We start from the raw sequence: 25765 nt of genomic DNA on the forward strand, positions 1-25765 counted from the left end.
AAATTAGTCCACAAAAGTGCTTAAAAGGGCCATAAATAAAAAGCAAGTGGAAGAGTGGGAACCCTGCGGTGGGGGACACCCTGAACCGGTTGGCAGCCAATCGCAATGTTTGACCAATGTTTTAATAATTTGAACAAGCATGACAACTTTTCACAGACTGCCCACATGAATTTTGGCAGTTTAGCCGCGCCGCCACCGGATCACAGCAGTAATCAACTGTCATCTTTGATCATGCTCATTTGGAAGTACCAATGATGTTAACGCCATTAGTGCAGGCATGTCCAGCTCCGGCCCTGGAGGGCCACCATCCTGCCTGTTTTCCATCTCTCCCTGCTCCAACACACCTGATTCAGATGATCAGCTCATCATCCAGCTCTAAAGCAGCATTGGAACATTCCTGATTATTTGAATCAGGTGCGTGTCTCCTGGGAGAGCTGGAAAACAGGCAGGACAGCGGCCCTTGAGGACCGACTTTGGACACCCCTGGGTTAGTGGGAGCACAATTCCAAATTATTTAAATTTCAAGAGGCAGCGGCTCGGTGGTCGACTGATGAGCACGCCGGCCTCACAGTGCAGAAGTGCAGGTTTCGATTCTGGGCTATGACCTACCTGTGTAGAGTTTGCATGTTCCCCCCTGGCCTCGTGGGTTTTCTCCAGGTACTCAATTTCCTCCCACATTCCAAAAACATGCATGGGAGGTTAACGGAACACTCGAAATTGTCCCGAGGTGTGAGTGTGAACTCGGATGGTTGTTTGTCTCTTTGTGCCCTGCGATTGGCTGGCAACCGGTTCAGGGTGTCCCCCGCCTACTGCCCGAAGACGGCTGGGATAGCCTCCAACACCCCCCGCGACCCTTGTGAGGATAAAGCGGATCGGAAAATGGATGGATGGACTTCCTCTGTTCAAAAACAGGCAGCATGGATGACTGGTCAGCAGTCCAGGTTTTGAATCCGGGCTCCAGCCTTATAGGATGGGAGTTTGCATGTTCTCCTCATGCCTGTGTGGGTTTTCTCCGGGTACTCCGCAGAAACAAGCATGTCAGGTTCATGGAACACTCTCAATTGTGAGTGTAAATGCTTATTGTGTATGTGTGCCACTGCAATTACTTGGCAACCAGTTCAGGGGCAGCACGATTAGGCTCCAGCAGGGATAGGCTCCATCACCCCCCACAACGCTTGTGAACGATAAGCAGACATGAAAATGGATGGATGCATGTTACAAAGTAATAAAATGTTGAATCACTCGTTATCTTTGTTTTCAGTACCAATGTGCAATGTCAAGTCAAATTTTACAGCATATTTTCAGATTCGGAGCGTTTAGGGGTCTGACCTTACTCAAAGTATATGCCCCCTCCATCCCAGCAGGACTTTCGTTCAACATGCACATTAATCTATCATTAATCCGCCAAGCAACATGCACCTAATGGCCAACATTTTTGTCGACGCCGGGTGGGGGTTGAGCCACTGTTCCATTGGCCCCGCCTTCTGCAAGCCCCTACAGTGAACTTACAAACGGTGGTGATCTCAAAGCTAAAATGGGACATCAACTTCATTACTGGTGGTTGTGCATCAATAAAGCTGTTTCCAAGTTTGAAATTTACAGTGGAGTAGCATCAGACGCTTCTCCACGACATCCCAGTTGAAAAAAAAAACCGTACTTGGCAAGTCTACTTGTCAATGGCAGTGAATGAGTTTTAAGAAATCATGGCGATTCTTTTCATTGCGATGCCGTAACGGCAGTCAGATCTATGTCTTGCATCGCAAAAGGCCACTTTTGGCCTTTCCGGAAGAAATCTTGGATGTCACCTAAGTGCTTGAACTTCGACGAACAGAAAACAGAAGTTGTAGTGTTTGGTCGCGGAGGTCTCACATTCAACCCCCCTGTAATAATGTTGGATTTTTATTGTTTCATAAAATCCTTTCTGAAGGCGACTGGGATCAACTGGCATGAATTACAGAGTCAATACTTTCTTCCACGAGACCATAGTTCACAACGCATTTTAAAACCTTTTAAATGTTATTTTTTTCGTTTTGCACAACCCCCCCCCCCTTCACTGCATACATTTTCCTTTTTTTTTACCTTGTAAAGTGAAACTGCTAGAATAGGATCATTATGATGATGATCTCTCGACCTGGATCGTCCGCTAATAAATTGCCTGATTAATACAGGCAGTTTTCGTCTGTGGCAGGCTCACGATGACCATAAAAACAAGTTAAAAAGCTAATCTGCTTGCATTTGGTCTTCAAAATTGGAAACACACTCACCATGCTCACAAGAACACACTTGGCAATTGTTGGGGTTTTCTTGGTTTATAAGAGCACACGCTCAAAAATGACAGCCGCCGATTGAAAACAAGGCAGCGTTTTTTATGTGTGGGGAAAAAAACCCAACGAGTATGCAAAATAAATACATGCCTGTCTACAATTTGTACAGCAGCGGTTCTCATCATGTCCGTACAATCGACACGTGTCCCGGACACTCTCCAATGTAGTGTGCGGCTCACAGAGCTGTCTCAAAGATGACCAAACTCCGATCTGGCCCGTCCGCCTCACCGCTCCTCAGGTTGGGTCGGCTTCTGCTCTCATAAGCCTGAAAGATACGCATGTAGCGTTAGTCGAGGTTTTCCTAATGCTTCTTGTGGGCACCTTGTGGGCCGTCGCGGCTTCCAAAATGCGCGCAAACTTTCCACAGAAACTTGCCTTTTTAGCTGCCTCCAGCAGGGCCGCAGCCTCCTGCTTGCCGGTCTGCTGCACCATTTTCCGAAAAATAGAAGAGGACTCCAGGAGAAGCGTGTATGGCTCATCATACCCGTGGATTCTCCCTGCATCTAGAACCTGGAGCCACGCGCGTGAGTATGTTGTGTCGAGTGTGGGATAAAGAATGAGTGAAGACGACTGAAAGAGGCAGCACCAGGATGCGATCGCTGTCTATGATGGTGTTGAGGCGATGGGCGATGGTGAGCACGGTGCATTCCTGGAACTTCTCTCGGATAGTTCTCTGGATCAGTTCATCTGTCCTGCAAACACATTGCAATGGCTGTGAAACCGCCATCCGTTTCAGCCTGCCAAGCGGAACCCAGCACGGTCGGTCAGAATTCTTTGCACGTGTCAAAAATCAAATCTCGCAAAATGAGACTGTTTGCTTCGAGCCCACAGGATCTATTAACATAAAGCGCTCCATGTACTCCTTGCCCTCTTTAGCTTTGCTCGATAAGTTCAGTCTTGTCGCTTCAATGACATATGTCGACATGAGTATAATTGTCTCATGTTTCTAACCGACCAATCTGTGCCAAAATAGGTAAAGAATTCAACGAGTTATGACTTTATTGGAGCCAACCATCTCGATACAAGTGAATGGAAGAAATCGGCTGGAATCCCCGGTTCACGATGGCGGCTCCGTTTGCATGTCCACAACCAGCCGAGCCTTGATCCAGACCAGTGGTTCTTAACCTTGTTCGAGGTACCGAACTGTCTCGAACTTGACCTCCCCTCAATCACCACACAAGACAGCGTTGCTCAGCGGATGTCGTGCATCGAACTTTTGAAGCCAGCCACGGGACGCTTCGAAGTCTTCGATGTCCATACCGCCATGGAAATCGATTGCTCTCTTATTAGCGGTCCAGTTTGCGGAACGTTTTTAGCAGGATAACAGTCAAACCATTTCAGGAAACGTTTATTTATTCGACTGTCCGTCGAGCCGCATACAATTCACCCTGAGCATGGAAACACCCAGAATCGGACTGAGCAAGAATCGCTTCCTTGTTTTTCAAAGTCTCGTAGATTTGAGTCTTTCAGACTCCAAGCGTCTCTTGAATGTTTCGTACTTTGTAACCCACTTCGTTTAATCAGATGCACTTCACTTACTGTTCCTCTTCGTTTGGATGCCATGATCTACAAGACGTAAAAATGTTCGCAATTCCAGTAAAACTCACTGCAATAAAGAGTCACTTGCATGTCGTCGTTTTGGAATCAATGATTGAAAATAGCGGCGCGGACACACTTATTCTGACGTATCGAGCGGAGTTACTTGATTTAGCGCTACTACTGCGGGCTTCCGTACCGTCTCCTCCTCCCTCTCTGTGCTCTGCAACTTCAAGTAACTGCGCCACCTGGCGTTGAAATGCCTGTCATTACAAGTCCAAATGAAATGAATACAATCATTGACATCGAACCGTAATTGTGTACTGTGCCAACCATCGGCGGGCTGGATTAAAAAGACCAGCTGGCCGAATACGGCCCGCGGGCCGTAATTTGCCCAGGTTTGGTCTATGGGCTTCTTCTACGCATTGCATTGCACATGCTGGCAGCGGTGCAGTACATCCTAGACTCCAGCGTGCACTTTGCATCGCTATTCCGGCTGTAAGAGTCACTAAATATGTCACACACATTCATAAACTATATTCGACAGCATGTGCGGCAAATGTGTGATAAGACACGGTCACTGGCGATAGAGAGACAAACAGCCACGGTTCTTGTGTGTTGGCACCCGCCGGCTGCCCGGGCCGACAATTAATGTGCCCATTGTAACTCAAGGCGCGCAGTCTGCATGTCTCGCTTCACTTCCCGCCCTCGTGTTTCAAGAGGAAATGTGCACATTCGACTGGCATTAGACTGCCTCACTTGCCTCCGCTGAACGCACATCCCTGGAAATTGATTACCTGGGGTCTACGTTGGCAGTGGCCTCATCAATAATAAGGATGCGGTTCTTCCTCAGGATGGCTCTGGCCAGACACACCAGCTGCCTCTGGCCCACGCTGAAGTTGGAGCCAGACTCAGCCAGAACAGTTTCCAGTTTTCCAGGAAGCTCTTCTACCACGCCCTTCAGCTGGACCTGTGAACCACACAGAGGAAACATTCTCAACATGTCCAAGCCCAGATTGTTTACAGTTTTAATCTGATGGAATTATTTGAAAAATGTGCTCATGTCATGTGTCATTCTGCATGATTGCATCTGCTTGCATGCACGGAACCTCTTGAAGTGCATTCCAGAGCTCCTCCTCTGAATGTTGGTTGAAAGGGTCGAGGTTTTTTCTCATGGAGCCTGTGAACAGCACCGGGTCCTGAAGAAAGAATCGAAAGACAAGAAAACAAACACAAATATACTTTATAAATGCAAAATGTACAAAATGAGCATGTTGCCTCACCGGGAGCTACCGCAAAGCTTGCAAGTTCAGACAGACACTTCTTGACACCAAGATTAATATGGTTATGGGTAACAAAAAATGAATGAAATCACAAAAACTAAAATTGAAAACAAAAACACTTTTGCTAACAAAATAAAATTAAAAACTAGTGTTTTTTTCTTAATAAGCTGAACTGAAATTACATTTTTGACATTTACAAAACTAATAAAACACCCTTGGTTTCCGACTTTGTCAATTTATTACATGAGCTTATTTTAAATGTATTGATTACTGCATGGTCATTAGCAGGAAGTAGGAAGGTGTGTGTCTGGGTGTTGTGTTTCTTTTACTAGCTCTGTTATCCAATAAAAAAGCACCACCCAAAGACGTCGCTCCTAGGTGACGAATCATGTGAGCCGTGCTTGTTGAGAGTTGGAACATGGGTGATTCTCAGAAAGTGTGGTCCAAAAGAATGGTGAAATATTGACCCGTTCCAAGAGTCATTATTTTCTTCCCTTTAGAATCAATCACCAGATTTCACTGGTCACAATATTGCAGACCTACTCTATTTTCACAACCATAAATTTTAAGATGAGGTTCAACGTCAGGCTTCCGGGTATGGTATATGTCCTGTATGAAAGTCCAAGGATGTTAAGAACGTGTGTGACAACACAAGCAACAAAGTGCAACAATACATTGCCCAAAAACTGCAGCATACAGTCCAGGTATTTGACAAAATATAACAAAAGTTAGGACTATTTGCTACAAAATGACACGAGTAAAAGACCTGGTGGCTTTCTTTCCATTCACTCACTGTCTCAAACTTGACCTCCCCTCGATCACCACACAAAACAGCGTTGCTCAACTGATGTCGGCGCAACGAACTTTTGAAGCCAGCCACGGGACGCTTCGAAGCCCATAGCACTATGGAACTCGCTTCCTCTCTTATTAGCGGTCCAGTTTGCGTAAAGTTTTTAGCACGATAACAGTCAAACCATTCCAGCAAACCTTCATTTACTCGACTGTCTGTTGAGCCGCAAACAATTCACTCTGAGTATGGAAATAGCCAGAATCGCCACTGAGCAAGAATCGCTTCCTCGTTTTTCAAAGTCTCGTAGATTTGAGTCTTTCAGACTCCAAGCGTCTCCTGAATGTTTCGTACTTTGTAACCCGCTTCGTTTAATCAGATACAATTCACTTTCTCTTCCGCGGCTATTACTGTTCCTCTTCATTTGGATGCCATGATCTACAGGACGTAAAACCCTTTGCAATTCCAGTTACTCACTGCAATGAAGAGTCACTTGCATGTTTTGGATCCAATGATAGAAAATAGCGGCGCGGACACACTTATTCCGATTGTATTGTGTTGTATTGTCATATCAAGCAGGAGTTCCTTGAGTTGCCGCTACTTCGGGCTTCCATATCGTCTCCCCCTCCCTCCCTGTGCTCTGGTACTTCAACTAACTGCGCCACCTGGGGTTGAAATGACTGTCATTACAAGTACAAATGAAATGACTTTAAATCGACCCTTAAGTATGTACCAGCCTTCGGCGGGCCGGATTAAAAAGACCAACGGGCCGGATTCGGCCTGCGGGCCGTAGTTTGCCCACCTCTGTTGTGGATGGTTGTTTTTAAAATGTTCTGTGACACTTTTTTCCCACATTGCTCACAAGAAGTACACCAAATTTAAAAAAGAAGACTGATACTAAATCTAATACAAATTAAACTAAACTGAAACATTTTTGAAAGAAACGGATTAACCCTGGAGAACCCACGGGGTCAAATTTGATCCTCATAAATTCTGCTACTCAAATGCTACCCTTAAATCCCAAAGGGTCAAAAAATTAGGATTCAAGCATTAAATATTTGAAAAAACATATACTTTGGTGTTCAGTGAACATATAGCAGGCATTTAATTTTAAATTCCTCATTTTCCAAAGAAGAAAACGGTTCTTGGGTTTTCCAGGGTTAAAAAAAAAATGAACGCACTCTGTTAACAAATCAAAATAACCAAATTTGAAAAAACAAAACAAAAAACAAACTCAAAACGAAATAAAAATGAACTTTCATGAAAAATCCTGAACTATTGACTGTTGACTGTCATCGGATTCAAGCGAGGATGTCGGCTGCCATCTCACCTGAGGAATGATTGACATCTTCTGACGAATGTCGTGAAGTCCCAGCTCAGAAGTCAACACACCATCGATGTAGATCTTTCCTTCGGGTTCGGCCAGGCGGAACAGGGCTGACACCAGGGAGCTTTTCCCAGCGCCTGTTCGACCCACGATGCCCACCTGATGTCAGGAATAAACATCAAAGCAGCTTTTTCAGCCATCATTGATATCATGTTGTGACAATAATATCTCTGACCTTCTCTTTGGGTTGGAATGTCACTTTCAAGTTGTCCAAAACTCTGGGGCCATCAGCGCTATAGGAAAAACTGACCCCGTCAAAGGTCACCAGACCTTTGCTGGGCCAACCAGGGGGAGGTCTCTTTTTGGTTTCCCAGGGGGCTTCACTCTCCAGTTCGGTGTATTCCATCACACGCTCCACCGATGTCATCTGTTAACAGGTTGACCACATGCACATTTTTGATACCACCTCACACAACCATAATCTTAACTCATTCACTCCCAAAGAAGTTTTTAAACGTCTTTTCAGACTTAGTCCAGAATTGCCTGGTACTGAATGAGTTAATCGACTGACAGACTTGAAAAATTGATTTCATTCACTTATACGGGGGTTAGAAAGGAGTGGAACATTTCCAGTAAATTCCCAGGTAGTTTATGGTCAATTTCTATGGGAGTTTACGCTGGGAAATTTGAGAAATATTTTAAATTTGACGTGAATTTACTGGGAGTTGGGGCTAATTTTGTCATAAACATAAATCCATGCCAAATAGGTAGCTCGCCTTGCCTACATACAGGATCATCATCACGGTACATTCATTGTTCCATTTTTTTCCGCTCCACTTCACTCGAGCGGCACCGTATCTGAAGCTTGCTCATATTTCAAATTTTGGCTCAAAAAAGAAAGCAAAATCACTGAAACCCCCCCCCACAATTAAGATTAAGAGCCAACCTTCAATTTAGTTCTTCCATTTTGTTTTGTTTGACTCTGTTGATTGTCTAGAACTGCCATTTATGACAGAACGCTCATCACTCTGCAATCCTAGCCTCGTACCAGGTTCTCCACCTCAGCGCTCTGCCGGACCCCCCACTGGAACATGCCCATCAGAGTGATGGAGTAGCTCAAAGCCAAACCCACAGAGCCGGCGTCCAGTTCTGAGAGGATAAACACATTTCACAGAGCCTTTCATCTGACCGTCTCACACAATACCCTTGCTGTATTATGGTCAAAGACTTCCTTACGGTCACGGAGCAACAGGCAGCCAAAGGTGGTGATTGTCACAAAGATGGAGCACATGCCATCGAGGCGTATGGCAAACCAGCGAGACGTGGTCAGGAAAAGAAACCACGCCGCTGTTTGAGGAGCACATTTTACAATGGTCATTGTTTGTCCCACCAACAAACAATGGCTCTCTTCTCAAACAACCTGAGTGCAGATCCTGATGGGCGTCAAAGGTCTTTTGGAAGCGGCCTTCTGCTCTGAAGGCTCGAATAGTCCACAGGCCCTGCAGAGAGGAAGACAGGTGCGAGAAAACTGGACTCCGAGCTGCGTGAGAGGAGGGGAGCTCATCTTAGCAATTTTTCAGACACGCGAGTGAGCACTCATTTAGACCCTGTGGCGGACACTCACTTGTGGACTCCAGACGTTTGATGTCTCTGGAAGTCTCCAGGAAGTAGCGCCGGAGGAAGATGAAGACAATAAGTAGGGGGAGCACAGGAAGGAGAATCCAGGGGATCACACCCACCGCAACTGCAACCACTCCAAGGATTTGCAGAAAAACCTGAGAACAAAGAATGCCAGTAGAATCAACGTAACATTCCCTGCTAATGTCTTTTTACGAACAAATAAGAATGAGTGTACAGCTAACATGCATGAAATTCACTGGGCTGGGATGTAAGGGGCTGATCAGCGGAGGAGCCAGAAATTTTTAGTGGTGTGGCCAGGTTGACACGACGACTCAGTAAGGGCTGGCCATAAAATACGCACGTGCGCACACACGTGTAACCTCACAACTCGGGTGATTTTGAGGTCAGCCATGGCCAAAAAGTTAATTCGTTTATCATACCGACCGCAGTCTGGATTTTTGCAAAATAAAAGGCACAAATCTACCAACCTTGCCAAGCACTCCCATAATACAAGCAGGAACAAATCTAAGTGAAAAGTAGCATTTTACTGGGCTTAATTTAGGAGATAATGCCATTTTCTTTTTTCTTTAACTTTCTCATAGTCCACTTTTATCTCATGCTTGATTCTCTAGATAACAGCCAATCAAAGTCTGCGTCACCACTTTGCACACTGCCGATCGACGGCTCATTCATTCAAATCACATCTAAGAAGTACAATGACACAACAATCTCTTCATTATTCACAATTGTTTTTACAAAGACTTGTTGCTGCTTCTATTATGAATGTGTTGGGCAGGGTTGGTCTAGGTGTGCATGTAATTCCAAGAGACCCTGACCATGGATGGTATGATAAACAATATAATAACAACATATTCATCAAGAGACGGGCGGTGGAAATTTGCTTTTGCGCTAAGCAAAATGACGCGCACATCTGAATGGCCAAGAAATAAATCCATTCTGTGTGCAGTTCAATAGCATCAACACATTTGGCTTGATGGTCATTATGAATGTTTGGTGGCAGAGCACCAAATTGCCTCAGTGTAATGCAACCGTGTGGAAACAGCAGGACGGTGCACCACAGAATCCATCCATCCATTTTCCGATCCACTTTATCCACACAAGGGTCGCGGGGCATGCTGGAGCCTATCCCAGCTGTCTTCGGGTAGTAGGCCGGGGACACCCTGAACCGGTTGCCAGCCAATCGCAGGGCACACAGAGACAAACAACCATCCACACTCACACTAACACCTATGGACACATTCAAGCATTCCATTAACCTGCCATGCATGTTTTTGGAATGTGGGATGAAACCGGGGTACCCGGAGAGAACCCACGCAGGCACGTGGAGAACATGCAAACTCCACACAGGAAACCGGAGCTGGAATCGAACCCGGTAACTCTGCACTGTGAGGTTGACACGCTAACCACTCGTCCACTGGGCCGCTCCACAGAGAATCACATTTATCAAAATCTTTCCCAAGATGTAAGTGTGCCCATTGGCGTGGTCAGATAGCAAGCACTGGCCACCAAGTAGCAATGTACGGTTGCAAAAAGAGGAAAAAAATGGGGGTTTCATCATTTGCCATCCATAATTGTCACATGTGGAGGGGAATTTGGACCCAGAAGCAGACAGGAAACGAAAGTGGCAAAGTAAGTCTTTATATGCAAAAATTCAAAGTAAAACATGGAAAGCGGGGCTGGATGCAGCACGGTATAGTAGGCTTGACGTTCTGACGTGTAACTGAGTAACTCAAGCATATACTGTATATAGAACAACACGCCCAACCCTGCGTGACCAAGTAAAGGACCAAAGCATTCCAACAACATCTAGGGAACAAAGAGTGAAACTCTTGTCAGTCACAACAGTAATATCATCAAATGAGAATCTGAAGAAATGGCTACACTGAAGCTACAAAGCCGACATGATCGTGACCTTCGATTGCTTAGGCTGAACTACATTAAATACAGGCATCATTGTGACAAGGGGAAAAGCGTGCTGTGCTCTTATGACACATTTCAAATAGTTTTTGGAAATCATGGACACTGTGTCCTCCAATCCAAAGAGGAAAAGGACCATCCGGACTGTTAGAGACACAAAGTTCAAAAGCCAGCATCTGTGATGGTCTGGGGCTGTGTGAGTGCCCTTGACATGTGCAACTTACACATCTGGTAAGGCACCTGGAATGCCGAAAGGTACATATAGGTTTTGGAGAAACGTGTACTACCAGCCAAGCAACATCTTTTTTCGGGATGTCCCTGCTTATTCCAGCAAGACAAGGCCAAGGCCGAATTCTGCAAATGTTGCAACAGGTACAATGTCTCAAATGAAGACCACTGCCACTCAAGTAATCAGCAGGCCGCAACTGTGACACCAGTAGACACAAAACAGAGCATACACGTCATCAGCAAGATTGGCATTTAGGAAGAGACAACTGTAGATAGAGAATGGTCCCCAAACTCCACTTCACACACCCACTTTGCTAGGAAATCGACACAATAACAAAAGTGGAAAATCCAAATATGGACATGCTTATGTACAGGGACTCATTGCCAGAAAATCAACACCATTATAAATTGTTAAGTCCAAATAGAGACACCATTAAAAGTTAGGATATTGAAGGTATATAATTACCGTATACAGTATGGGACAGAAATCTCAATATTTGTTCAGCTTGGAATAAATCCTATTGTTACCAGATCAGCCCTTGGCCTCTAGCCTCAATTTATGCCTGTTTGTTTTTTGATCTGTAACTGATCCTTCCACCCAGTCGCAGACAAGCTGGAGCCTATTACAGCTGCCTTCGGGTAGTAGGTGGGGACTGGTTACCAGCCGAGTGCAGGGCACGCATAGACAAACAACCATTCACGCTCACAATCACGCCTAGGGACAATTCGAAGTGCCCAATCTACCTGCCGTGAATGTTTTTGGGATGTGGGAGGAAACCAGAGTACCTCGAGAAAACCCACACAGGCACAGGGAGAACATACAAACTCCACAAAGGAAAGCCGGGGCTTGGAATCAAACACTGCAGCTCTGCATTGTGAGGCAGATGTACTAACCAGTTACTCACCGTGCCACCCCTGATCATCCATCCATCCATCCATTTTCCGAACCGCTTGATCCTCACTAGGGTCGCGGGGGGTGCTGGAGCCTATCCCAGCCGTCTTCGGGCAGTAGGCGGGGGACACCCTGAATCAGTTGCCAGCCAATCGCAGGGCACACAGAGACGAACAACCATCCGCGCCCACACTCACACCGAGGGACAATTTAGAGCGCCCAATCAGCCTGCCATACATGTTTTTGGAATGTGGGAGGAAACCGGAGCACACGGAGAAAACCCACACAGGCCCGGGGAGAACATACAAACTCCACAAAGGAAAGCCGGGGCCTGGAATCAAACACTGCAGCTCTGCATTGTGAGGCAGATGTACTAACCAGTTACTCACCGTGCCACCCCTGATCATTCCAAACGTAATTATTTTTTTTCTCTTGAACAACTTAGTTCAACTAAGCAATGAAGGTGTCAGCTGCTGAGGACAGACGAGATGGGGAACCCACTAATCTACTGGCTCATCTAAAGCCCACTTAGGCGGTTCCTGGTGACATCAAAGTCCAAACCTGCCTACCATTGAAAATGTGTGGCGCATTATGGAACACAAAATGTGACAATGGACAACCTGGATCGTTGAACATCTGACATCAGGCAAGAAAGGGAAAGCATTCCAGCGACAAAACCTCAACATTTAGTGCCCTCAGTTCCCAAATGCTTATTGAGTGTTCCTAAAAAGAAAAGTGATGTATTGTGGTAAACATGCTCGTCGCAGCTCTTTTGGAATGTCTTGTAGGCATCAAATTCAAAATGAGTGAAAAGCTGTGAAATAGATAGATAAGTTTATCATTTTCAACATGAGATATCTTGTCTTTGTAGCGTATTCCATTGAGCATGCAGTATGTTGAAAAGGATTTGCAAACCATTTTATTCTGTTTTTATGAACACCCTCCACAATGTCCCAACTTCATTAGAATTGGTATAAATACTATTGCAGGCTGCTACTCGTAGAATTGCTTTGAAGGTGAGTTGCAATAGACACTTCTTTTTCTAAACACCTAAGCCTTTTTTTATTTTTACAGTAGTACAGAGCAATTCTTTTTGATTGAGTAGCAGGACCGGGCTTGGAGAATGGAAGTTATGTGACAATTGTTGTGTAAATAAGTGTGTGCTTATATTCTTTTCAACGAGATGCTTCAAATTGTGAGATGCCTCACTGATACAGTGGTACCTATGCTTATGGAATTAATTGGTTCTGGAAGAAATTTCTAAACTAGAAGATTTTCTAAATAGAGATATGTTTTCCATGTTCCTAATTCGTTCCAACCACCCTCGCCCTCCCAAATTCAGACATAAATGTTTTTTAAAGCATAAAATGCATCAAAATATGCAATAAACACGTTACAATTAGATTATTGCACAATAAATGAGAGTTGTGCATAATGGGTGATTCACATTTACGTAAAACTATCGGAACACCTCATAGCCCGAACACCTATCTATACACACAGATTCGTATGGTAGAGGCCCCTCTTAGCCAATGGGATGCCAGGATGATGCTCAGTAATTGCCAATGGCAGAGCAGCTTTAAGTATGTTGCGTTCAGGAAATTCGGAGCTGCGAGTAGCAGCCCATAATTTATTTTTACCGTTCGTATCTTGGCATTTCTTTTGTAACAAGAGGCAATATTTTCCTGTTGAGACGTTTCGGAACTCAGAATTTCGTATGAAGAGATGTTCGTAAGTAGAGGTACCACTTTATTCATTGTTCCCGTGACAGTGACAATAACATTCTATTTTATTCTATATTTTTCTTTCATTTAGCTGAAGGTGGGTGTTTGTAGACATCACTTGGTTGACTTGATTGTTAACTCATGATTTCATACCTGAATGAAGTCAACAAAGGTCCACGGCATGATGGAATCCAGTTGGCCAATGTCCTTCGAAAAACGGTTTAAAACTCTGCCTGAGATCAAACAGGACACAAAAGTCCCATTAATACTAAGCAGTAGAGTTTAGTAAATACATTACTGCACAGCATTCCCTCTTCTTGTCAGTTTTTTCACTGTATACTCTTATGATATAATGTCGTCGAGACCGTGCAGTTGTGTTCTGTGAACTGGTGTTAATTTTATCATTTCTATCTGCCGTCCGAATGTGAAATGATAAGCAAGTGTGATTGGGTGAAAAAGTCCGGGGGTGAGACTTGTGCCACCAAGGACGAAACATTAAAAAAGAAACCTTAAATCAAACTGAACATTACTGTCACTCTATTTGGCACCCCTTTGGTGCACCAAAAATAAACATACCGAAACATACCTAAAGGACGGAGCCAGACAACGCAGTCTGTTTGGTGAACTGAAATTGGTCACGCAACAATGTTGCAACACCAACTTGTGCCAAGGAAAAAAGTAACATTGTTTTACTTTGCTTCTGTATATTGTAATCCTCCGCTTTGTTATAGAACACTTGTGGCATCTTTCATTGTGCCACATTAATATGGTGACACAATATTTTTATATGACATAGCTAGCTACAATGCCATGAAAAGATATTGCGGCTTTCCAATTTCAGAATTTATTGAACATTTTTCACTTTTTTTCCAGACAAATTCAGATCATCAAACCAATTTGAATATGACAAAGACTCGCTCCATTAATCGCAGCAAGTGGTCTAATCAATCAGTTATCAACACTTGCCCACTGTTATTGACTGTTGAGGTCCTCATGGGCACTTATCTTAAATGAAGCCACTGAGGCTTGCTGTTCTTTGGTTGACATTCTGGATTCTTTTGTGACCTAATCCTTAAACTGTCATTGCACTCTTAGGGCTCTGAAGTCATTACGGCAAAGGTGCACTCGAACAAAAGAACGGACGCATCAAGCTTTTCGTGCCGGCGCAAGCCTAAATTAGTAAGCTTGGTAATTTGCCGCCAGCTACACGACAAGCCGAGTGTTCTGGTGTACTGAGTGCTTCCTTTGACACACCCCCGGCAAACCTGACACTTTGTTGGCAAAGAGTAAATTTTATGCCTGTTGTTACCATAATAGTGCAGGTAGTTTAAGACGATTTTGGTGAATTTGATCAAAAGCAGGCAGACCAATTCAGAACTCTGCCGATATGTGTGGTGGATGTCATCGAACTTCATTCAGAAATATGACAACAGTGTGCATCAAACCCGCTGAATCAATTAATCGATTAATCAATTAATTGATTAATTGAAGGCACTGTTAGTATCATCATCATCAGACATTTAAAATCATCCCCTTGGCTGCAGCACAGCTACAGCACACATAGACACCTATCAGGCTGGAAGGGAGTCTTCAAGTGCTTGCTTCCTAGGACTTGAGTTCGCCAGTGATTTTGAACGCCGCGTTCCAAAAATTAGGATTAACAACAGTTAGCTCATGAATTAATAATGCAGAGGGCAAGGGTTCGCTTATCAAAGAGCCAGATGGGTTTAGATTAAAAAAAAAAAACTTTTATAAATAAAATCAATATTAGAAGTGTACTTCGGCTATATTTATGATATTAAAATGTGTTCAATGATGCAAAACATTTACATGTAGTCTAGGTTTAAAAAACACAGATATCAGGAAGGGAGCGAATAGTAGCTCAGTCGAAAGATCTCATAAACCCGCAGACAAGATTATTCTCTTGCTCAGGGACACTTACTCACCAATGGGGTTGACGTCAAAGAAGCGCACGTGTGTGCGAAGGATGGCGTTAAACATGCTGTTGTGTAGGGCCTGTGTACTTCTGACCAGCACGTTGAACATCAGCAAAGTCCTCACAAAACCAAAAATGATGGTGGCTGCGGTCAAACCTGTGAAATGGCAGCAGAGGCACAGAGTTCCACCTTGTAGTTTTGCAACAAGCAAAGTGTGCATGTGTGCAAAAAAGCCGACTCCGTGTACAGGTCACCTCCATATATGCCCAAGTAGAATTCAAGGTCCAGCTCTTTGTCAACTTGGGTGACATTGTGCTCCACGGTGCTGTTGATGTCCAGTTTGCCTTGCTCCTCAGCCCTGATCACATCAGTCACATGTGAACACATTACGGTTGCTGTTTGGCTAACTTTCTCACTTAAGATTTGCCAGTGACTGTGCTGTAAGCTGGTCCAGATGTATGTATTGACGTTATGTACACAGGTCCGCCTTTGCTTGTGTGAATGCCAAACAGTCCCAGTTGTTTTACAGATTGATGAAACTTGATTTTCTGATTTTCATAATGCTATTATCGAATGTTGGCCGTATACTATTGCGATTGGCTGGCACCCAGCTCAGAGTGTACCCCCGCCTCTGCCCGAAAACAGCTGGGATAGGCTCCAGCAAGCCCGCGATCCTCGTGAAGATAAGCGGTTCGGAAAACGGGTGGATGAATGGACTGTGTACTAGGCACATGAGAAAGTATAAGTTGAATGACACAAATGCCAAACTGCAAACAGTACAGAGTACATTTGCCATTGTACAATGGGTAACAACTTGACCTCTTGCCTGCAAGCGCTGGTGTTCATGTGAATTGGATTATACTGATAGCAAATCCAGTTTCAGATCTGTTGTTTCAAACATTGAAACTGTTGAGAAGTCTTTGAAGTCAAGATGGCGCCCGGGTAGGCAGCCGTCAGCAAGTGCTCTCATGAGCCTTGCTTTTTTTGTTGTTTTTGTATTTGTTTTGTCACTTTGTGTTTGTTGTTACGTCGTGTGGACCTGATGTGGACTTTTTTCAACATTTTTTGCCCACGACATTCATCAAGGAGGAGACTCTGTGCTCGGTGGTTGCGCCTTCTCGGCAGCATGGGTATACCAGCACTGTTTTTGACTGGGAGGAATGTCGGCGCCATTTGACTGTCGTTGCTGGACAGTCCCGGGGCGCTTGTGTCTTGCGCCTGTAATGGGCAGCATTTTTCACAGCCCCGCTTTGTTCAGCGGAGAGATCGGTGCTGTTGAACGGTCTGCAGCTGGATGGATGTAAGTCTTGAGGAGCCGACGATGAGAAGAAAGGAGCGTTAGCGCGGAGCGCCGATGCGGATTTGGAACTGGGAGTCGCGGCTTGGAGTTTGAAGCGGATTACGTGGGACAGGAGAAGTGAACTAATCTCTTTTCGTCGATGGACGCTACAGCTTCGTGTTTGCTTTCAAAACTTAGCTTGTAGCAGACGTGTGCACATTTTCAGCATGACGTCTCTGATCCACTGGTGAAAGGACACTTTGATCCTCTCCTCTTTCATCTATAACTGCTTCAGACAACAAAGTGTATGCAGAAAAGTGGTGAAGATTGCACGACTGTCTGTGTCCTATGTGTTGTGTTGTGTTATTTTTGTTATTTTGACTTCAAAATGGCGCCGCGAGAGTGGCTGCCTTTCCAGCAGCTCCTATATTTTGTTGTTCTACTTATAACTTTGCTGCTGTGAATTGGGAATTTCTACATTGCGAGACTAATAAAGGTTTTCTTATCTTATCTTAAGTAAACTAGCGGTGTCTTTCACATGGGCTTCAATGTCCAGTGTTGCCACAAAACAAACAAATCCCCGTTGGGAAGGTGTGGACCTTCTACTTACCAGTAAGCCAGCCACCAGTCCTGCACAATGTATGCCACCTGCAAAATGCTGTGTTAGTGTTTCAGTGCATTTCAGACATAACTATTTTCAGATTTCAGACTACCGGTACTCTTTATGTTTGTCAAAATTCCAGAATTCAATCCATCATCCATTCATTTATTTTCCAGACTGCTTAAACTTTTCAGAGTCACGAGCAGGGCTTGACGTTAACTTTTCTGCTCACCAGGCACTGTGGCAAGAGGTTTCCAGAGTTATTTGCCGCTCAACATTTTCACTAGCAACAATTTTGTTTGTTGAATAATAGGTATTATGCAACAAGCGTCCACAGTCCATAAATCAGCTCAAAGCACTTTCTTATGGTGACCTGCGGAGCTCAATGGCAGGAGACAAAGGGATTGTAGAATGACCCCACATCTACACAGTTTTTTGTTTGTCTTTCTTGGAGAGCTGCCAAAGATGATCATATTCGTTATCAGGACACCAGCCATAAAGAAAACTATAAACAGGTTTGGGTTCAAAGGATCATGCATTCGGGTTTGGTCACGTGGCATTCAACATACTGTAAATCAGGTTATGTTTAACACAGTATGATTAAAGCTGACGATATTTACGACAGTTTACTACAACTAGATTAACAACCTTTTTAAATGTAAAAGACCCATGTGCGCTCGCTAATCAAGACCACAAATGTTTGAGGTCACCATCACAAATTCAGTTTTATAACACTATTTATCTGGTTGTACTTGAAAATATTGCTGCCATCGGTCCGAATACTTTTCTAAAGACGCTAAAAGGACATGTTTGTTCAAACATTCACATTGCATCATCAAAGAGAGTAAGCTATTTTCAACACTAAAGATTGATCAATAACTAAAAAAAAAGACACCCGCACGTGTGGACTGAGTATAGATTTTTGAAAAAATATGACATGTAACAAATTGTGACTTATGAGGTTTTGACCCGATGCGGGCGATATAAGATAAGATAAGATCAGATCAGATAAGATTTTATTTGTCCCACACTGGGGAAATTTACAGTCTACAGCAGCAAGATTGTGGGTAGAAAGAAGAAAGAATGCTTCTTTAATCTTACATTTTCTTTTCCTTTCGGCCGCGAAATATAAACTGTCAGCCCTGTCCTAATCTCTGTTTTGTCCGGTATTTTTTTGGATTAGTCTGTATTTTATTTTATTTTTTTTGCAAAAACCTCGAGACTCCACAAACCCAATGTTTGTTTTTTTAATACATGGAACATTAGATTTAGTCACACATTCACACTTAATTTGTGAAAGGTCTACCTTTCTTACCCAAAGTATGTACGTGATTTGGGAGCAGCGTTGTCAAACTGCCAACTTCATGAGAGCCTGTGTTAGTGCAGTTCGCTTTGAGTCCTGGCTTACGCGCATCTACTGTGTTTTATCCAGGTTGTTCGTAATCCGCTTGAGTCCATTCATGCTTTTGAAGACTGCTTTAATCACTAATAAACAGACAGACAATAAACATACAGTAAGACACGGTGAGAGAACCGGGTGTCTTCACAACTCACAACTCGACTGACTGAGCCATTTTTCCCCACAATGCCCAAGATGAAAGCCCCTTGCTGGAAATTGAAAAAAAGTACAACTGACATAAAACAGACATGGCTCTTAGCTCTTGACCCAGACATAACCAAGCCCCTAATTGTTCTCTCAACCTAGTAACAATGACAGTTTTATTCAGAGTGTTAGTAATCCACATTAGGCCATTGTGCTACTGAAGACTCCTATAATCACTAACACAAACAGATAATAAAGTAAAACACAGTGTGTCTCCGCAGCTTTACACTGCCGAACTAAGCCTTTTCCCCACAATGCCGCAGATGAAAGGCCTTTGCTGGACACAATATGTAACAGCATAAAGAGAAAGTACAATTATACAACTGAAAAGTGACAAAGCTGTTAGCTCTTAACCTTTTCAGCCTGAGACTTCACCTGCCACATAAACCCCGCGATGCACCCTCTATGACCAATAGGGCTGGGTAAAAAAAAAAAAAACCCCGAATCAAATCGATTTTCATTTTCTTAGACGGATGTTGGATTCAAAAACCCATAAATCGAGCCTTTAAATATCTTTTTCCCATGTATTCAAGTAACTTCTCACGTCATGCGAGATCTCACTGCGAGAATAGAAAACCAAAGCCACATGGCGCATAAGCTTGACGGAAGATGTCCAGTTGTGTTTTTTTGGTTTTAAAAACATAAAGAGAGCGATACACTGAAACTTTGTGAGAGTCACAGGAATGTGAATGTCATGAGTTTACAGTGTGATTTTGCCACTTTATTTACACAGCCTGCCCTGTTGGAATTTAAAAATTAAACCAAGTGAATCGTAACTCGAATCGAATCGGGCCATTGTGAATAGGATCGAATCGATTTTGGAAATCTGAATCAATAACCAGTCCTAATGACCTGGTACATTTCATTGTTCTAATTGTTTCAAGTTTTAATAGCTTGTCCTGAACACAATATGCATCTCCTCCATCTTGTCACAGCTGTTCTTTCTGAGTCCCTATTTGCAGTGACGCCAACAAAAAGGTTCACAAATGGACCACTGAGCAATAACTGTGTGCAGGTAACGCGCATGGGAGTTGTAGTGCCAAAGACTCACATTGCAATCGGTTTAATATTACGGATGCCGTTTGAGAAAACTATAATTACAAACCCAATATTAATGAAGTTATGATGTCATGTCAAACATAAATAAGAACAGAATACAATGATCTGCAAATGAGGTTCAACCTATATTGAATTGAATACACTACAAAGACACTGTATTTGGTTTTCATTTATGTTTAACACAATATCCCAACGTCATCGGAACTGGGTTTGTAAAATTCAACCCGCCAAAGTGGCTAATGAGAGTGACGGACTTACTCGCCAGTGGTGAAATACACTTGGATTTGGTGGGTTGGCGACTGTTATTGTCAAGCCCTGGTCGTGATTGAATGACAGCCTATCCCCAACTGACTTCAGGCAAAAGGCAAACTACAGTATAGACTGATTGCTGCCTGCACCAAAGTCAGTCAAGTGTATCACTACACCATCAGTGACTCGCAGAACTGTACTGAGATAAAAATAAATTCCACAATGTTTTTCAAAAAATATTTCCATTTGTGGTCCTGTAAGTGTGACTAAGCAGCTTTGCTTTTGCTTACCTGAGCCAGAATGTTCAGGAGCAACGCAATGACCACAACCAAAACGCTGGCACCAGCCCGCAGGTACTTGATGTATATATTCAATCCGATGGATCCCTGTGCGCGACTCTCCTCTGCCACCGTGTGCACTGGCTCAGCCTAGGTATGAAAGAACAGTTGTGTTGCATCTGAGGTTTCACCATTACAGACGTTTTTGCAAAGACAATCATTGTACGCACTTCTAAATGTTCTCCATCCTGGACCGAGTGCCCGGAAGAGGCCTGAGACCGCACTGAGTTCTGGGACAAAGTTCGGCTTCGGGGGGAGAAGTCTGTGGGAGACTGATGGGGTTCCTCCTCCTCATCCTTCTTCAGGAGTGAGGTGAAATCCAGTCCGGACCGTTGTAGCTCTGTGTATGTACCCTTGGCCACCATGTGACCCTGGAACATGTATAGATCAATGTAACTTATTTGTAATTGTACAAGCATGCCAGTTTTGGAAGTGTCATACATGCTTGGGGGCAAGAGTGGGAGCCATACAAAACATGGCTAGTGTGCCATATGCACACTTGACACCTACTGGATCTGTTGCTACTAAATACACTTTTAGGCTACCAAGGGAACTTTGTAGTACGTACCTATTGTCTGAACTGCAAGAACCATGCAAAGATATACCGATTCATGATTCATTCATGTGTGATGGTTGGCGCATGGAACACAAATTGTGAAGAAATGTTCTTGACTTGATTTCACCTTCAAAGGTCAGAGACCAAAGACTGAAGAGTTTTTCTTGAGACCTCTAGACCCCCTTTACAGTGCATAAGTGTCATTAAAAAGTAATTAGATGGTTGGTAGACATTTAAACATCAAATACAATTCAGAATAGGTTGTCTGCGGTTTGAATCTCGCACCTTCTCGTCCTCGGGTACTTCCGGAGCTGTGACGTCAGAGGACAAACAATTTAGTGACTACTGTGACATGCGGTTCTGTGCTCTTCGTGTTCAGTTGCTCTCCTTGAGCTTTAGCACTTAAGCAGTGGTTCATTCATTGTGTGGCAGTTGGTTGCACCGATGGTGAAAAGAGTGGCAAAAAAAAAAAATCTCTGGTGTTTCGTGCTGGTCGGCTACAAAAACGTCACTCCCAGTAAGCCTAGCAGTGGCTTGAGTAACTCCAGCCACGATGCCTCAATCTTCCAGTAGGTTTCGTAATGAGTAATTAAAACCTAGTTTTCATCGAACTGTGGTTGACAACTTGCAGGAAGTGACGTGTATGTATTATAAAACATATTACCAGAAAGAATATGAATGTTAACGGCCTCTGAGAAATCTGTGGAATCTGACCTTTAAGGGTTGTGGGCAAAAAACCATTTGAATGCACAGACCTCTTTGAGGACCACAATCTGATCTGCTCCCTTCAGGTACTGTAGTTGGTGGGTGACCAAGATGCGAGGTTTGCTCTTCAGCACGCCACAGATGCACCTGGGTTGACAATAAATGGTCGACAATAAAATAGCATCGATATTTCCTGGACCAGAGTCTCTGTGTTTGTGTCATGTAACACTGCTGTTATTTAAGAGGAAGAGTGGATCAAAAAGAGCCATTGTCAGCACGTCAGGAACAGCACCGCACCTCTTCCTGTCTTTCTTCATATTCCTTTATCTCTACTGCTCCAGTTTCATTTCGATCTGTGTGCAGTTCTACACGTTACTTTGTCTCTCCAAAGACTGATAGAATTATAGGCATATCTAGTCCATTTTTCGGGGTGCGAAAGAGAATGATAGCACCCCCAAAATTGTAAAGAATTTTATATATATTCTTTTTACTGGGTTCTTTTTAACAAACTAGAAAACTGTGAAAACCTAGTTGGCGAATTGATCGGAGCAAGTTTTAGCCTGAAAAAGTCATGTCGACTTGGAAAAAAACAGAAACTCCATCACTAAAGTGGAGTTACTCCTAAAAAAAAAAAAAGCATTACAAGATACAAGTTTCCAAAACAAGAAAGAAGTCTAGATAATTGAATAAAAGCAGCAAACTCATATATGGAAAAACAATCTGTTTTCTCTTTCTTCTACACTTTAAATGCTTGTACAGACTGTGTAAAATATCCATCCATCCATTTTCCGAACCGCTTGATCCTCACTAGGGTCGCGGGGGGTGCTGGAGCCTATCCCAGCCATCTCCGGGCAGTAGGCGGGGGACACCCTGAATCAGTTGCCAGCCAATCGCAGGGCACACAGAGACGAACAACCATCCACGCCCACACTCACACCTAGGGACAATTTAGAGCGTCCAATCAGCGAAATATGATTTTCTTTCTTACTGTTCAAAGAGGTGCCTTCCGACTTCAGCGTCCACAGCACTGAGAGGATCATCCAGAAGGTAAATATCAGCATCCTGATACACAGCTCTGGAGACACACAAACATCCGCTGAATAGTGAAACTTCGGGGAATGCAATGACAGATTTTTTTTATTGCATGTGCACTACCTGGCCAGGTTGACACGAGCCTTCTGCCCCCCACTGAGTGTGGCGCCACGGTCCCCAATCAGCGTCAGGTCTCCATCTGGGAGCAGCTCCAAGTCCTGCACAACAGTGTGGCACCAGCGGCCAAGTCATGCAAACCCCATTTCCAATTAAGTTGGTGGGATGTTGTGTATGATGTAAAAAAAAAAAAACAGAATGATTTGCAAATACTTTTCAAACTAGTAAATTCAACTGAATAGACTACAAAGATAAAATATTGAATTTTCCAACTTATATATTTCAATTTATTTTTTCACATATTCTCACTTTGAACCTGATGCCTGCAACATGTTCCAAAGCAGCTGGGAGATGTTTACCTCTGTGTTACATAACCTTTCCTTTAACAAGAAGTGTTTGGGACCAGAGGTTTGTAAATGTTGAAGCTTTGTAGGGAGAATTCTTTCCCATTCTTGTCTCTGTACAACTTTAGTGGCTCAACAGTCCAGGGTCGTCTTTATAATATTGGGCTTCATGACGCGCCAAACATTTTCCATGGAAGATGGTTCTGGACTACGGGCAGGCCAGTCTGATACACACACTCTTCGACTACAAAGCCACACTTTTGTAACCCGTGCATCAAATGATTTGGCATTGGCTTGCTGAAATTAGCAGGGGCGTCCAAAGACGTTGCTTGGATGGCAGCATATGTTTCTCCGAAACCTGCATGTACCTTTCAGCATTAAAGGTGCCTTCACAGATGTGTAAGTTACCCATGCCATTGGCACTCACACAGTCCCATACCATCACAGATGCTGGATTTTGAACACTGCATCCATAACAATCCAGATGGTTCTTTTTCATTTTGGCCTGGAGGGCGTCAAAAATTTCCAAAAACAATTTGAAATGTGGACTCGTCAGACCACAGAAGACTTTTCCACATGGAATCAGTCCATGGTAGAGTTTTAACTTGCATTTATAAATGTGGCAACAAACTGCGTAAAATGACAAAGGTTTTCTGTTATCCTGTGAAATGTTCCAAACAGGTGTTGTTGTTGTTGTTTTTTTAATAGCAATCAGTCTTTTGTTGACCCTGTTCCAGGTTTCTTGGGAAAGTGTTCTAGGCATTAAATTTGAAATGAGAAAATATTTGTAATAAAACAATAACATTTAGTAATTTGTAGATTAAATGTCTTTGTAGTGAACTCATTGTTCAGAAAATATATGTATGTATTTTATTTTGATTAATGTTTTAGACAATGTTCCCACAGTTTTCTCCATGGACTCCAGTTTCCTCCCACATTCCAAAAACATGAAGTGCAAATTAAAGGAACACTCTAAATTGTCCTCAAGTGTGATTGTGAGCACCGATGGTTGTTTGTCTATGTGTGCCCTGCGATTGGCTGGCAACCAGTTCAGGGTGTCCCCCGCCGACTGCCCGAAGACGGCTGTAATAGGCTCCGGTGAGGATAAGAGGATTAGAAAATGGATGGGTGGATGGATGAACAATGTTCCCACTTCATCAGATTTGTGGTTTGTATTTTCAGGTAGATCCTCAAAAAACATGGACAAGTAACAAGGCACCAACAACAAATAGTTTTCAAAGCTGTGAAGACAATTATGGGGCGTTTTTCTACCGGCCTTAGCATGTTCGAAAGAACCACAACAATCACCTGACTTGCTCACCCGCTTGAGAGCACAAGCCCTGAGGACTCTCTCATACATGCGTAGATCCATCTCCTTTCCAAACAAGATATTGCTCCGGATAGTGCCAGGAAACACCCAGGGCTGTTGAGCTGCGTAGGTTAGCTGACCTTTGACTTTCATCGCTCCCTTTTCAACAGGAAGCTCTCCCAAGATTGAGCTCAAAAGGGAGGACTGGATCGAGCAAGAGGTGACAAATGAGCCATTGCATATTAAAGTCACCCCCTCTTTTAATCTGGATTTTTTTTTTTACCTTCCCTGCACCAACTGGTCCAATAACAGCCAACAGCTGTTTTCCAGTTAGACTGAGTGTGACATTCTGCAGACATGGAGCATCCAGACTCTATGGAAGTGGCACACATATGAGGATCGTAAACCATGTACACATTGAAGATTTTGTGACCATCATTAGATTTTTTTCAGAAAGTAACAATTGGACAGGCCATGCAAAACTACCTTTTCTTATGCCACTCAATATTCATTCTTTTACAGTATGTTGCAGCTTTCTTAAGTAACATTTACTTACTTATCTGATAAGAATGAAATACTTTTACGCATTAAAAGAAATATTGATCAGAAGATTAATACTCAACCGTTCCTCTATTTTGTCTTCGTAATAGTTTTGGGAGTAGAAATGAAAATAAAACACACGCTTGTTTACGAGTAGTTGTGGCCAACATTTCAGGCACTGATTCAAATGTTTTGTTTCATTATCTTTATGGCTGAAGCATTTTTAAATAATTGCTTTACAAATTTCTATTAAGGACTATACAAACTATACCATGTTGTAGGTTTTAAATCGTACTTCAAATGTTTTTTGCAGGACTATACAGCTATAAAAAGAATGCCACACATGTATGGGAAACTATCTCTCTAATCCATACTGAGTACTGTGGTTGACACAGATCTCGTTTTGACCTCATTAGATTGTTGTGAACGATGGGTGT

At 43.4% G+C, this 25765-nt stretch overlaps 1 protein-coding gene across 2 annotated transcripts in view; it reads right to left on the minus strand.

Moving 5' to 3' along the window:
* Positions 1-2290: 2290 nt before the first annotated feature.
* abcc4 (ATP binding cassette subfamily C member 4 (PEL blood group)) overlaps positions 2291-25765 on the minus strand; it is a 35965-nt gene continuing 12490 nt past the window's right edge. For both annotated transcript variants that reach the window (XM_086125509.1, XM_086125520.1), the window contains 22 exons: positions 25072-25161; positions 24801-24992; positions 23142-23236; positions 22975-23061; positions 22037-22133; positions 20896-21096; positions 20678-20815; positions 17486-17523; positions 15851-15954; positions 15606-15752; positions 13813-13892; positions 8882-9032; positions 8678-8797; positions 8494-8604; positions 8306-8406; positions 7493-7684; positions 7261-7416; positions 4970-5059; positions 4658-4830; positions 2911-3016; positions 2700-2834; positions 2291-2589 (listed from right to left, as the gene is read on the minus strand). In XM_086125509.1, coding sequence (XP_085981635.1) covers positions 2500-2589; positions 2700-2834; positions 2911-3016; positions 4658-4830; positions 4970-5059; positions 7261-7416; positions 7493-7684; positions 8306-8406; positions 8494-8604; positions 8678-8797; positions 8882-9032; positions 13813-13892; positions 15606-15752; positions 15851-15954; positions 17486-17523; positions 20678-20815; positions 20896-21096; positions 22037-22133; positions 22975-23061; positions 23142-23236; positions 24801-24992; positions 25072-25161 — 2694 coding nt within the window. In that variant the 3' untranslated portion in view covers positions 2291-2499. The remainder of the gene's footprint in view (positions 2590-2699; positions 2835-2910; positions 3017-4657; positions 4831-4969; positions 5060-7260; positions 7417-7492; positions 7685-8305; positions 8407-8493; positions 8605-8677; positions 8798-8881; positions 9033-13812; positions 13893-15605; positions 15753-15850; positions 15955-17485; positions 17524-20677; positions 20816-20895; positions 21097-22036; positions 22134-22974; positions 23062-23141; positions 23237-24800; positions 24993-25071; positions 25162-25765) is intronic.

The sequence above is a fragment of the Hippocampus guttulatus genome, chromosome 1, assembly GCF_054856545.1.
Source record: "Hippocampus guttulatus isolate MCC_2025c chromosome 1, RoL_Hgut_1.0, whole genome shotgun sequence".
NCBI classification, from domain to species: domain Eukaryota; kingdom Metazoa; phylum Chordata; class Actinopteri; order Syngnathiformes; family Syngnathidae; genus Hippocampus; species Hippocampus guttulatus.